The sequence below is a fragment of the Mixophyes fleayi genome, chromosome 3 (genome assembly GCF_038048845.1).
Source record: "Mixophyes fleayi isolate aMixFle1 chromosome 3, aMixFle1.hap1, whole genome shotgun sequence".
In the NCBI taxonomy this organism is placed as follows: Eukaryota; Metazoa; Chordata; class Amphibia; order Anura; family Limnodynastidae; genus Mixophyes; species Mixophyes fleayi.
The window spans coordinates 292,233,692-292,247,605 of record NC_134404.1 but is presented as its reverse complement, the minus strand read 5'-3'; the positions used below and the strand labels follow the sequence as shown (position 1 = coordinate 292,247,605).

Below are 13,914 nucleotides of genomic sequence, written 5' to 3'. Positions count from 1 at the left end.
TACATCTGCGCAGTGTTGGAGAAGCAGACTCTTCTGTCTGCCTCTCTTGCAGTTTGCAAACATAGAACGGCACGCAAGTCAGGTGTCCACGTCCCATGTGACATGTGTCAGCGAGGGAGATAGAAGGGGACGGCCACACAAAAGAGGAGGAGTGCACAGGCATAGGGGAAAGGAGGAAAGAACGGGTTTTACGATCCACGACCCCATAAGGAAGGTGGCTGGTCCCATAGGAGGGGCCAGCCACTAGGTAACATATAGTGCCCACCCACCATTAATCCACCACTGGGAGCACTCTCACTCTAACCAACTGCTATTGGCCAGTGCAAACTTCTTCTCTGCCAGTGTCTTCATCTAGCTCCACAACCCATTCATTGACAGAAATCTAGATTCAGCTGCGCTACTGGAGGCACACAGCACTACCAAAGGGGATTTTTTTTTGCTGCACCTTGGCTGTTTTGTGGTTTGTTAATGAGGCTCTGTGGAGACAGCCATTGTGTGAGTTGAACCAATATTCAACCTATTCATTTATTAGTAACTAGTGACATAACTGAGGCATTAGTAGGTACAGTTGTTGCATAACTACAACTGTCTATTTTTAAACAATTACAATATACTTATCATATTTCCTAATGAGTTTGTAGACATTTTTGTATCGTAATTCTCCTTAGCAGATATCACAGCATTGTATATGTGAAAATGTCATGTCGTTTTGTTCAACAGGATAAGCTTAACGTGCTACACATGTGACAGTCCCTCAAGGGGGCTGCACATGGGATTTGCAATGAAATACGGGGTTGATGATTCCTCATAGTAATGACACCACAGACAGATTACAAGTTAAAGCGCCTCACAGAGGAGGCATCCTTAGTGATCATACGTTCATAGTAATTGCTAATCTGCCTTTTTAAGAATACTGGATTAGCCACAAAATGACTGTGTAGATTACATGTATACTTTTATTCATGATTATTGTGCTGCAGTCACATACCTCTGGGCCTTTAATGCTAAAATGAAAAAGAAAAGGCAATGGAAAAATCACTCTTGGCTTGGCGCACCATCTGTCACATAGCATTAGCCTATGGGGTACAGACATATAGGGGAATTCTAAACATTTGGAGGAAGCAGAGAAAGACAGTAATCTATTCTTAAAATAGAGGTAGGTTAACTCAATATTATGTAGAAATACCACCACTTTATGGTTATAAACTAGAGATAAAAATGGTAGTATATATGTTACAGGATATGGAGATAATTTGGCACAGTTTGAAAGCCCATTTACCTCCAGCCAATATACAATTCCCCCACCTAGTGCAAAACAGAAGCTTCAACAATCAGCAGATTTTTAAGGCATATTATCTAATTAATTACATGGTTACTACTGTATATCAAACACAATGTTTTGGAACAGTTTTGCAATACATCTGGAAAAGGGAACTGCCCAAAAATGTTGTGTGCTATAAATAATTTATGGGATAACATCATTTACACAATACAATGGGTGTACACAGACCAAAGAGCCATTGTAACAATGTGTTTATTGACTGTAGAGCTTGTGCCCTTCATGTGACATTGTTTTTCTGCAGGACAAATATTGGCGTGAGCATTATTCTGGATAAAACTATTCTGATTACTAGGGATAAATAACCTAGTGTAATATGTGGAATATGTTTCCAAATACCAGCATTATGTAGAATTTGATTCGCTCTGTTTCTCTAGAGTTGTTGGTCAGTTATGATGTGAGAGAGGTTCCCCTTACAATACTTAAGCCTTGAATATGTGGGTGCATACGCAATATTTGAGGCAAATGTCCTGTTGCTTTAGGAAATAGTATTGTAGAGAGTGGGCAGCCCTAACAGGTTCAGCAGATTTATGAATTGGAATTGAGACCCCTCTTATAAATGGTGACTAGGGGCCATGATTACTATTTTTAATCCAGAGCCTCCGCCCCAAAGCCGCATACTCACCCAACCTATAAATAAAAAAAGTATAGTAGCAGTGGGGTACTTCTTAAGAGAGTCAACTAAACATATTTTGATTTTATATTTAAGGCCCCTTTCTTTTCAGGAGATTTTAACATGAGAGGCCATACATTGGGGATGAGAGATATTGGGTATAGCGAAGAACCTCAGACTATAATTTGATCCCTGTGTTAGTAACTGTATACTCATTATTATTTATATGTGCATGTAATTATGGAGCTAGGGGGTAATGGGTACAGATGAACAATTCAAATAATGAAAAAGAGACACTTTGAGGAAAATTGAAACATGGGTAACATTTCCCTGATTTAGCACACCCGGATCCTCTACCCTTTTACTCCTTTTAAATCAAGTAAAATACTAAATCATGTAATTTCATAGAAAACTTCAGGTAGATGTCAATACTAATAATAATAATAATTAAGGAATTGTGCTATTAGTGGACAGGAATGTGGGGCCCTAGTAGTTATGTAACGGGACACCTAATGACAAGACAAGGAAAAACCTTCTGCCCTAGACAGCCTGGCTTGTTGGAATAAATGAGATCTTAGTAGCCATTATTAGCCATAGTAATATCACAATCTTCGATTTCAAAATACGCCTCTCTGTGTCATGAAAGTTTTTTTTTTTTTGGTTTTTCTTTGGGGGGGGCGGGCGGGGGATTGAGGAATTTTGTCATTAACCAAATTGCTGTATATTACCAGGGGGAATTGTCCTTCACAAAAGCACCGTGTGAGTTTTGGACAGGTTCCACTCCTCCTTTGCAGTCCAGGTGTAAGGATTTTTTTTTTTTTTTTTTTACATATCGTAATCATCTCCTGAATCTTCTGAAGATCATATCAGCAATAGAAATATAAAGTTTGAACTGGTTCTAAGAAATTATGCAATAACTACATTTCAAGCTCTGCACGTTTAAATCCAGTTATTGCCTAGAAACAGTGAAGTCAGCCATATTTTGTTTTCAACCAACAATCGTGATAATGTCGTCCAATAAATCACTGGGAACCAAAAGGCTAATTTTCTAGCCACAGAACACATATTTGTATTATTAGATGTACTGCGCACACACATGTATTTGTCCACCTCCTGTATACATAGGTGCACACCTACTTCCATGAGAGGTTGTATGGCCTAGACCAGGCCTGTCCAACCTGCGGCCCTCCAGGTGTTGTGAAACTACAAGTCCCAGCATGCCCTTCCAGCTATCAACTGGTTGTCTACCGGCAAAGCATGCTGGGGCTTGTAGTTTCACAACACCTGGAGGGCCGCATGTTTGACAGGCCTGGCCTAGACAGAAATGCATTTGATGGAAAAATTAAAATTGTCACTTCAAATTCCTACCTACTATAACTTTTGCACCATCCTCAAATAATTCAAATTATTTATCTTAAAATACTGCTGAATGGCATTTGTGCGTCTAATAATGCAATTTCCAATATAAAAAGTTGGTACAAAAGGAGTCCCATTGAAAGAATAGTCTGTTTCCCAGTCTATGTGACATCTGAGGATATGTGAAGCTCGGGTCATGCTAGTTCCAGAATGTCGTATTCTGCAAGAAACGCTTTTATCTGCCCAGCTTCTCCCATCACAAGAAGCAAACTTTTCAGTCTACTAATCTGTGCGGTTACATAAACAAACGGTGCAATTGACAAAAATAGCCACATGGCATCACAAAATATAATTTGTGCTTTGTGCTCGCTTTTTTTTTTATAGCTCTATAAAACAGCTTTAGCGTTCCCAACGAGCCAGGCCGCAATCTCATGAATACTGACGGCACCGCTGCCTCCCTTGTGTGTAGATGAGAGGTGCACTGTAAGATATAACAAACCACTTTTTATGTTAGTCTGTCAGATTAACTGGTTCACCATTACTAGAATTTGAATGACATTTTTACTTTTACTCCTCTTATCTGTCTGCCAGCAAAATCTATATCTATCTATATCTATATAAGCACATGGTATAACACACGTGTTCTCTACAGCAAGCGAGGATGGGCTTAGTGCCAGAAGCAACAATATAAAAGGAAAACGATCCAAGAGGAAGAACAGAAAACCTCTACAAAAAGAAGACCGACTTCCTGTATGTATTTGATAAATTATGCTAAGGCAACAAGAACTAAATAAGTATTAAGAAATAATCTACAATGGTCAATGTTATTGCGGCAATTGGAGATCTATTCACAGAGGTGAAGTGAGAAGGAGCAAAGTACCTTTATGATTATCCATCTTATTATATAAGTCCGATTTCACACGTTAACTTAGACACAAACGTTCCTGGTGGACCAACAATTACTGTTGCATCTTCCTCTGTTGTTGATTACCATGAGATGAAGTTCACATGGCCTCAAAGCGTCCATCTCCACCAACATACTGTGGATTCTAGTCACTGCCGCTTTACATACATTTCCGTATACATTCTGAAATTGGTGCTGGCGGATCCAGGGAGGGGGGGCAGATCCATGGAGGGAGGGATGGGGGGGCGATTGGGGCAATCATTTCCCCCTAGCAGGGGCATGCTGCCTGCAGCCACACACTACGTGCAGGTCCATTAGGCAGAGACAGGCAGACAGAGAATCATATCTGGCAGCTCTGATTGTGTTTTCAGAGCAGCCGGGCAGCATACTCTGCTTGAATCAGTTAGGGAATCTGTATACATGTCTGCCTATAATAACTGCTCTGTAAAAGTAAAAGAAAACCTACAACGAAAACAAATCTTTCATTATCACTATTTTTTATATAGCGCCACTAATTCCGCAGCGCTGTACAGAGAACTCGCATCAGTCCCTGCCCCATTGGAGCTTACAGTGTATGTGAAATATATGTTATTTCTTTAAAATGATGAATAATTAGGTTTACTTAATCATTTCTATGAAATTTTAATCCCCATACGGAATACAGCCAGAAGATCGCAAGCTACTCAGTGAAGTTGGACCAAAGGGAGAAGGGAGGATTTCTGCTGTAGAGGAGCTCCTGGATGAGGTACAGTAAAGGAAAGATAAGTACATATATGTGGTTTCCAAACAGAAAATGGACAAAGACCCACTGATCCTGTGCGCCCAGATGACAGGACCAAAGTCCAGTATAGCCACACACATAGTGACCAAACTGTACAAGATCTTTCTGGCTTGGGCCCATTAAATGACGCATACACTGGACGATAGTAGTGATCTGTTGTTGTCTTCTGACCGTATTTATCAAAATGTCAGTTAATGAGAGGATCAATTTCAATATAACTCATTTTCGGGTCACATCTCAGGCACTATTGGACCTATTGCTTTATGCTACATTCCAGCCATACAGCATTAACAAATATGTCAATTAATCTTTTCAATTGTCTTCAACCCAACAAGCCATCTGGTCATTTTGGATAAAGAAAGTCCGAATATTGAAATGGTTATTAGTTTAATAATGTAGGAAGTAAAAAAATGTTAAAATCAGTATATGTTTAAAAAAAAAAAAAAAATATGGTTGTTTGTAGGGCGCTGATCCTAATTGTAGTAACAATGAAGACCGTCCTCTGCTAACAGTGTCCGTCCTCAATAAACATCACAAAGTCATCCCAGTCTTGGTACAGAAAGGAGCCGATATAGACCAGCAGTCTGGACCGTAAGTAATTTTACTTTAAAATTTTTACAATATTACATTTTTTTGCGTTTTTTAATATGACACTGCAGATATAGAATATTAAACACTGCCAGGTTTTGTTCAATTCTTAACAATCCCTTTGTATGATTAGTAACATTTTACGTTTGGATTTCAAAAACTGCCACTTTGCTGAAATTACAATATTTGTTTTACAGTTTGTTAAGTATTACTTTGCAGAGGTTGAATGATCTAATAAGACTGAGTTATCCCTTTAGGCACAATAATACGGCATTACATGAGTCCGTCTTGCTAGGCCTGGATGGGAAGAAATGTACTGAAGTATTACTTGGGTAAGGACGAACGTGTTTAAGTGTTTTCTACCTTAAAAATGCATTTTACTGAATAACTTCCCTAACCAATAATAGTACTTTAATGCTGGTGGGGGAATCTACTAGGACTTTTTCCATTTAGCTCTCGGCTAAATGGAAGTGTCGGAACCCTGGGATATGTCACATGTCCCTCTTTCTCTGGTCAGCAAAGTGGGGGTAAGGCTGGAGACGAGTTACTGAACCATCATGGTTAGATACTTTGCATGGCTTTCCATTGTAACCTATAATTGTATACAGGATGGGCATGGCAGCCTTACCATGGGACATTTGCCTCTGTTTGTCCTTGGGCCAGAAGTTGCCAGCCTTCTAGTTCCTACAAATAGGTATTTTTTGTACTATTTCAATGTGTATCAGTAGACAGGGAAACTATTGTGTACATTATTCTGGATAATTACTGTAATGGTTAGGGCCATTAGTCCAGTCAATCAGCCCTAACAACCCTATATTAATGCAAAATAAAACAATTATATATTTTAATAAACAACCAAACCCTGTGTTTTGTAGAGCACTAGTTCCTAATTCCTAGGTGCATATTCAATTCCGATCCGATCCGCGGTAACGCGCGTTACCGCGGAAAATGCGCACTACTGCCGGTAATACGGTATCGCAATAACGCAGATTTTCGTACGCAGCCCTGTGGGCTGCGAACGAAAATCCACGTTATTGCGGTACCGCGGATTACGTTCGCGGCCGTTCCGGAGCGATACCGCGAATCGGGATCGATATTGAATATGCCCCCTAGTGTCTGTATTGGTACTAATCTGCTGGACTTAATATTTTCGGACATCCACCTCACAAAGCAGCATTGGGGACTAGGACATATATAAATACCCGCTCACTATGAGGGGCTAGCTCCCATTCTACTTATAGGACTGTACATTTAAGCACATGTAGTGAATATTAATGTAATCTTTTATGTTTCCTTGTGAAAGGTATGAGCTAATCATAATCTATTATGTCCCTTGTTTGTTGAAAAATGCTGAATCCCGCACTGTCTCTTGTTCAGATGCAATGCAAGTATAAAAAAGAAAAATGATAAAGGTATGACGGCATACGACCTGGCTCTCAAGGGTGGAAATGACCAGATGTCCTCACTCTTTGCTTCCAAGTTGGGGCAAGGCATGCTGGATAAGCTCACTAAGCCAAAGAATATCAGTCTGGATGTGTTCTGAAGAGATGCTGTGGATTGCTAATCGCTGTGATGCATTTCCCAATCATTTGGATAACAAATTATAAAGTCCAAAAACAATCGGCTTTGATTTCTCATTGAAAAATTAGGAAAACCGCTTATTTTTATATTGTTTCTTTTCATTTTAAATAAAGAGATGGTTTGTTTGACCTTTTGTGGGCTTCTTTAACCTTTTTCTTAAGTAAATAAGGTTCAGTAAACTTACGTGTGGTTTTTAGGAGAAAATGATTAGCTGAAAAGCATTGAGCTGTAACGGACCATTTCCTCCTAGGTTTTGATCAAGGGAAACCAATATATGGTTGGTTACAGAACAGTTCTTTTTGCCTCATTGATCATTTGAAACTAATACAAAGTGGTAATTACCATAAATACTTTTCCAAACCCAGTTACATAGCAAAACTGATCTTTGCTTCCTAGCAGCTGCTACTTTTGTAGTAATAATGAAATTAAAGCAACAGATTGGTATTGTTTATAGGGTAAACAGTGTAAAATATTCCAGTCCAAGCAACTAGGAGTCTGGTCGGCAAAATCACTGCATCAAATTGCTCACAATTTTACATATATGATAGAATTTCTCGGCAGGAAAGAACTGACCGGTCAATCTTGTAGTTATTTCTAATATGCTGGTAGATAAAATGATCAAACTGGCAGTGATTGCTATCACAGTGATGATATAGGTCCGGATTCATTAATGCACGCAAAACAAACTTAAATTGCATTTCATCATCATCATCATTTATTTATATAGCGCCACTGATTCCACAGCGCTGCACAGAGAACTCACTCACATCAGTCCCTGCCCCATTGGAACTTACAGTCTAAATTTCCTAACATACACACACAGACAGACAAAGAGACTAGGGTCAATTTTGAAAGCAGCCAATTAACCTAACAGTATGTTTTTGGAGTGTGGGGGGAAACCGGAGCCTTTTTTTTTTTTAAATCGCACATCAATCAGGCATATGCACGTCTGTATTCAACTAGCAGCGGATCTACAGATACGTCTATTGAATACGGGTCTAAGTTCGCTCTGCTCTAACAGACAATACACTGTAGGATACGTCCAATACATATGTAAAATGTAAAGTCACAAAAATAGAAAAAAAAATAAAAAAATATTAAATTAATGTCACGTTAATAATATAATCATTAATGACAAAACAATGAAAACAAAACCACTACACATAAAATGCATTTTTACAGTTGCTCCTAATTGCAAACACATGTTCTAGCATGCATACGCGACCATCATTACTAGTAATAGGCAGTTAGACTAGACCTGTAGCTGGTGCACATGATACTACAGACAAACACGTACCTTTAAGATGCTACTCAGGGGCGGGCTGGACCCGGGGGCAGCGGGCACCCGGTCCGCTCAGTCTAACGCCTGTTCGGGCCGGCTGCCTCCCCCCGCCGTGGATGCAATAATTTTTTTATATTACCGGCGGCCGCGTCAGCGCACAGGCGGCCGCATCACATGACACGCGACGCGGCCGCATCGCGTGTCATGTGATGCGGCCGCCTGTGTGCCCCCCGGGCTGATACCTCCCAGCCCGCGCCTGATGCTACTGTATGTTACTGTACATTAACTATGTGCATTCTGCCGATGAAATCATAGGCTGTAGTAAGGGACCTTTGCGGTCAAAGATGAATTGGATGTTACATGTCTTCACTGGCGTATGGTTTGTTTCTGGGCACGCGCAGTGCAATTTTACACAATATACACTTAAGTTCCTTAATGAATCAGGTCCCTAATGATCAAAATGGCAGTAATTGCTTTTACAGTACGGTATTCATTAATATAGATGTTTATGTTTGCCTATGTGGCGGGAGGGGCCACAAGTCCATCTCTGTGGTTACATAACATTTCACAGGTTATTGCTGAGTGGAAACCTCCATAACAGATGCGGAGTGGATTCCTATTGTGTACTATAGAGTGACGGAGAGGAAGTTTGTTGTTGCCAGAGAATTTTGCTTCCCTCACTTAAAAACTTCAAGTGCCTCTCTGTACAAACAATGTTAGTATAATTATGAGTGTTAACCATTTACTATATGTAACATGTAGCCATTGCTAAAGCACCAGAAGTTACCACATGCACAGCCTTGCTGTTATTATATGGCAGCAGGACTATGGCTACGGACACTACAGCTCAGGACACAGCTGGCACTCTCAGTGTAAGAGACTACAAACAACCTTAGGCTTTGTTCCAACGTTAAACAGGCAGTACTGTATGTTTGTCCTTTAAAAGGAGAATTATAATGAAGTAGGTTTGAAAATGGAGCCGTGGTGGTGTGCAAGCAAAGCAGTAGAAAGCCAATAGCCTGCATTTCTGTCCCCGCAATGGGTAATGGAGGCCAGGAAGGTAAGCAAAACAGATATAAAATACTATTCCTTACCTCTCTCCTGGTAGCTCTATTATAATACAAACTTAAAGCAATTCCCTAAACAGAACAATAAAAAACAATATAAAGATCCCAATATACTAAAAATCAAGATGCAACATTTAAGTGCAGTTTAAATAAGGACTGCATCTACCAAGCAAATCGGGTTGTACTATACAGTGTCATCAAAACCAAAAAATATATTCCTCACTCCCTATGAAACTTGCTAGTTTTCTCTATTTTTCTCCCATTCATCATCAACATAATTTAGTTTTCCTTTCAAAAATTTTTAAACTTTATGAAGTGTTCTGAAAACTCATCAAGGGCCTTGTAATCATCTGTTACAAACGGTTCACTACTAGAACCAAAAGTGGGTGTTTTTCTTTTCCTCCTTTATGCAAATATTTGAAGCTAACATGGAGATGTCTATGTCCTGCCTCTGTGTATCGTATATGAAACACCATTCAATCCAAGAGAAAGGACTTCACGCCATGTACCGTCCATATTATATCAAACACCATCCAATCCAAGAGAAAGGACTTCACGCCATGTACCGTACATATTATATCAAACACCATCCAATCAGAAAAAAAGGACTTCACACCAAGTCCCGTCCTTATTATATCAAACACCATCCAATCCAAGAGAAAAGATTTCACGCCAAGTCCCGCCATTATTCTACCTTCATTTGCTCACAGAGTGGTATTAATTAACATACGAGTTGGACTCCATAATCTCAGGTACTGGAGGCCACACAATGAAGTTGCTGACAAACCGCGTAGGGTAAGTTTTTACTGAGTCTGACTTTAGACACATGTGGATTCTTTTGGGTCTGGGAGCACGCATGATGCACAAACTGCACCAACATACTAATATAATGGTGCTCCAGATAAGACGTTACCTATATACATACACACAATTCAAAACACAGATGCAGGTGTACACTTTAAGCACTAAGAACATATTTATACATCATTAGAGACAGTTAAACTGTGCAGTAATATAAACTCTATAATATGACTTCTAGAATAAACATGAGGTTCTTAGTGCAAATTTTGAACTGTGGATGCCCATCTACTACGACAAGGAGACCTTTCAGATGGGTACAAACACTAACAATTTATAATATTTGGCCCACACCCATCTATCCTTAGGAATCAGACTGTTCTGATTAAAACCACCTAACAACACTACTTGTAAATTTACAGGCACTAAATGAGTAAAGTCCCATATTATAAATTGTTTGTGTAGGTACCAGGAACGTTTTTTTTATCACTTCTACAGTGTATACTCTTGTATGACAAGCATTGGGAGTACCATGGGCAGGGCTCCAGCTGGGGAACCTATGCCTCAAGTACAAATCTGTTTTATAGGGGAGTATCTATTATTATTTACAGGTCTTTTCCCTTTACATCTGATATAATAGAGGGAAGTGTTTACTCCGGCACCGTCCAGGCAGATCAACTCCCTTATGAGTCAATTCCATTCCCAGGACACTGAGCATACGGACAGATGATGTCATAGTTTCCCTCAGCCAATCAGACCCAGCATTACGTCTCTCCGGACTTCTCCATTCACAGCCACATCCAACAGAGACAGAGGACCTACTTCTAGTGTAGATGGTGCTGCGGGAGATGTGTTACCTCAGCATGAGGCATCTCCAATTGAAAATTCAGATATGAAAAAAGGGCATGTTCTCTATACACACCTTAATAGAAAATGAAAGAATAATGGGAAGTGTGTTTTATCATTTAAAACAAAATGACCAACTAGAAGCATGTTGCTCCCCCCCACTATCTCCCCCATGATCACCTGGATTTAGAAGGTCCACCAAATGGAACATATGACCAGCATTATACATAACTCCTCTAAAACCTTCAAGGTCCAGGAGCCCTGGATGTTCTACTTCCAGAAACGCTCCCCCCACCCCCACTACTGGGGTGGTTTCTGCCTCGCTACCCTCCCTCTACTTTTTCTCTTCTCATTTCACAGAACTCCTGTTCGCTTTCTCTTCCTTCACTCTGATATTTACTTAACTCTTTGAAAATTCCCAGAAATACCTTTCTTATGCTCAATCAGAATCTAAGTACTGTTCCCTCTGTTGCACAGAGCGCTCTTAATTATACACTCCATCTTATTTCCAAATGTACTTGACTCCTGTTGTATTATGTCTTTGACCATCAAAAAAAAAAAAAAAAAGGACAACAGCAATTCTTGATCATAATCTCACATGTTGGTCAGGGATGGATGTTTCACTAGATCCTGTAGGCCTTATAGACAGACATAAAAACATGACCCATTTAAATAGAGGTACATTTGTCTAGTCAGGTATTTCCCACTTTTTTAATGAAACACCACAGATACAACCAATATCGATCACTTTTGACCGTCACTGACCTTTAACTGTCTTCCCCTCTTATAACCTCCTCCCACTGCAATCTCCAAGAATCTCGCAGACTCTCCCCCAAATCTACAATCGATTTTTCAAATGCTCCCTTAAAACTTACCTTCACGTTTGCCTACCCGCCCCCCTCCTAGACCCTCATGTCCACTCCATCTACTTCCCTTACTCTTCTCCTGTCCACCGCATACACTTGTGTCTTTTTGCTCCTGCTGCCTCTCATTACCCCCTTCCTCTAGAATGTAAGCTCTCACGTGTCCTCTCTTCCACTTGTCTCATGTTTGTCCACCACGTACGTCCTTTGGGGGGTATTCAATTGTTAGCGAGACGCGATAAAATTTCGCGCTCGAAAAAAAACAAAAAACCCGCGCTCGTTTTTTCCTGTTCGAGCGCGCGTTTAAAAAAAAAAACAAAAAACCTCAATTCAATTGTTTTTTTGCATGCACCCCCTCGCGCTCTATTATTGGTCATAGCGAGTTTGAAATGGTTAAGGCACTCATTTTACTATTAAAAAATAAAAGTAAATTAATGCAATTGAGAATGGCCCCAGCACTGCAAAGGAGATTGAGCCCCTACACTGCAATCAAGAAGAGCCCCAGCACTGCACAAGAGAATGGGCCCCACACTGCAATGAAGAAGGGCCCCAGCACTGCAAGCAACAATGGCCCCCCCTGTACAGCAGAATTAAAGATTTTACAAGGAGGTACATTTTTTGAAATATACAAACATTTGAACACTGGCCAAGCATGGACATTTGTAAGGTACAAATATTAGTGGGACAGTGGGCAAGCCGGACCTTTCTTCGAAGGTAAAAATATTTGTTGGGACTTTGCGTAAATGAGTGTGTGTAAGTAAAGCATCATAAAACTGAGGATTTCGTCCATGGTGAGTATTTTGTATTTTTTTTTTTATTAAAAACTTGTGTACATGAGGGTGTTTACTGTATTTCTTGGGGTTTTATTATTTTTAATAAAGATTTGTGGTTGGAATGAGGGTGTTGTGCTTTTATTTAACATTTTGCTTTGTGGAACTTGGGGGAGCAAACGATTTTGCTTTTAAAATATAAATAAAAAAACATGATACTTTTTGGCACAACCACCCCCCCCCCCTTAAAAAAAAATAAGTTTTAAATACATGTAGCACTATGGTTATTTCTAAAGGGGGAAATTTCCAAAAATTATTAATTATTATACACTTTTTTTAGTACTTTTCTTTTTTTAGGTTACTTTTATGAACTTTTACACCTATTTTCTCAGTTTAATTTCTTTTTTATTAACTTACAAAAATTTTTTTTTTCTTTGAGCAGACCAAGGAGGTGCGAGATGAAACAGCAGATTTGCCTGTTTCACACTGAGCGTTAAAAAAACAATTGAATAGCTTTTTCCGCTAAGGGTTCGCAGCCATCCTATACTTTTACATTGACAAATGCTTGGAGTGCGATAACACCGTTTCGGTAAAAAAAAAAAAATGATTAGAATTGGGGGAGAAGTTTTTGCGGTCGAAAATAGGGAAAAATAGCAAAAAAAAGACTTAACGCGCTCGAACTTCCAAACTCTCTAACAATTGAATACCCCCCTTTATGTCTTATTCTGAGTTTGTTTTTTTTATTTCTTTTCTCACATACATGGAATTTGTACCAGTATCTGTGCTGACTGTCATTGTTAGCTCATGACTATCCATGTTTGTGTCATAATACTTAATTGTATTCATGTATATGTATGTTTATTGTATTTATATATGATATATCTGTACACGGATTGTCCGGAGCTACGGAATCTATGGTGCCCTATAAATAAACGCTGACTATGATGATGATGAATGAAACATGGGTTCCATTAATTAAAGGGGCATTACATGTGGCCTGCTGGCTTTGACAGTTCTCAGCTATAATTTCTTTAAAGAGGGACAACTGTTCAGTGCTCTAGAGGGCAGAATCAGAATGGTTGTGATCAGCTGATAGTCAAGCAGTAACTGCAGTCTACAGCACTGA

The 13,914-nt window shown here is 39.5% G+C and overlaps 1 protein-coding gene across 1 annotated transcript in view; it reads left to right on the top strand.

Annotated features, from left to right (window-relative positions):
- DZANK1 (double zinc ribbon and ankyrin repeat domains 1) overlaps nucleotides 1–7,295 on the top strand; it is a 43,592-nt gene extending 36,297 nt beyond the window's left edge. Inside the window, exons 17-21 of the mRNA XM_075203813.1 lie at nucleotides 3,961–4,058; nucleotides 4,877–4,957; nucleotides 5,457–5,584; nucleotides 5,839–5,913; nucleotides 6,959–7,295. Coding sequence (XP_075059914.1) covers nucleotides 3,961–4,058; nucleotides 4,877–4,957; nucleotides 5,457–5,584; nucleotides 5,839–5,913; nucleotides 6,959–7,124 — 548 coding nt within the window. The 3' untranslated portion in view covers nucleotides 7,125–7,295. The remainder of the gene's footprint in view (nucleotides 1–3,960; nucleotides 4,059–4,876; nucleotides 4,958–5,456; nucleotides 5,585–5,838; nucleotides 5,914–6,958) is intronic.
- Nucleotides 7,296–13,914: the final 6,619 nt, after the last annotated feature.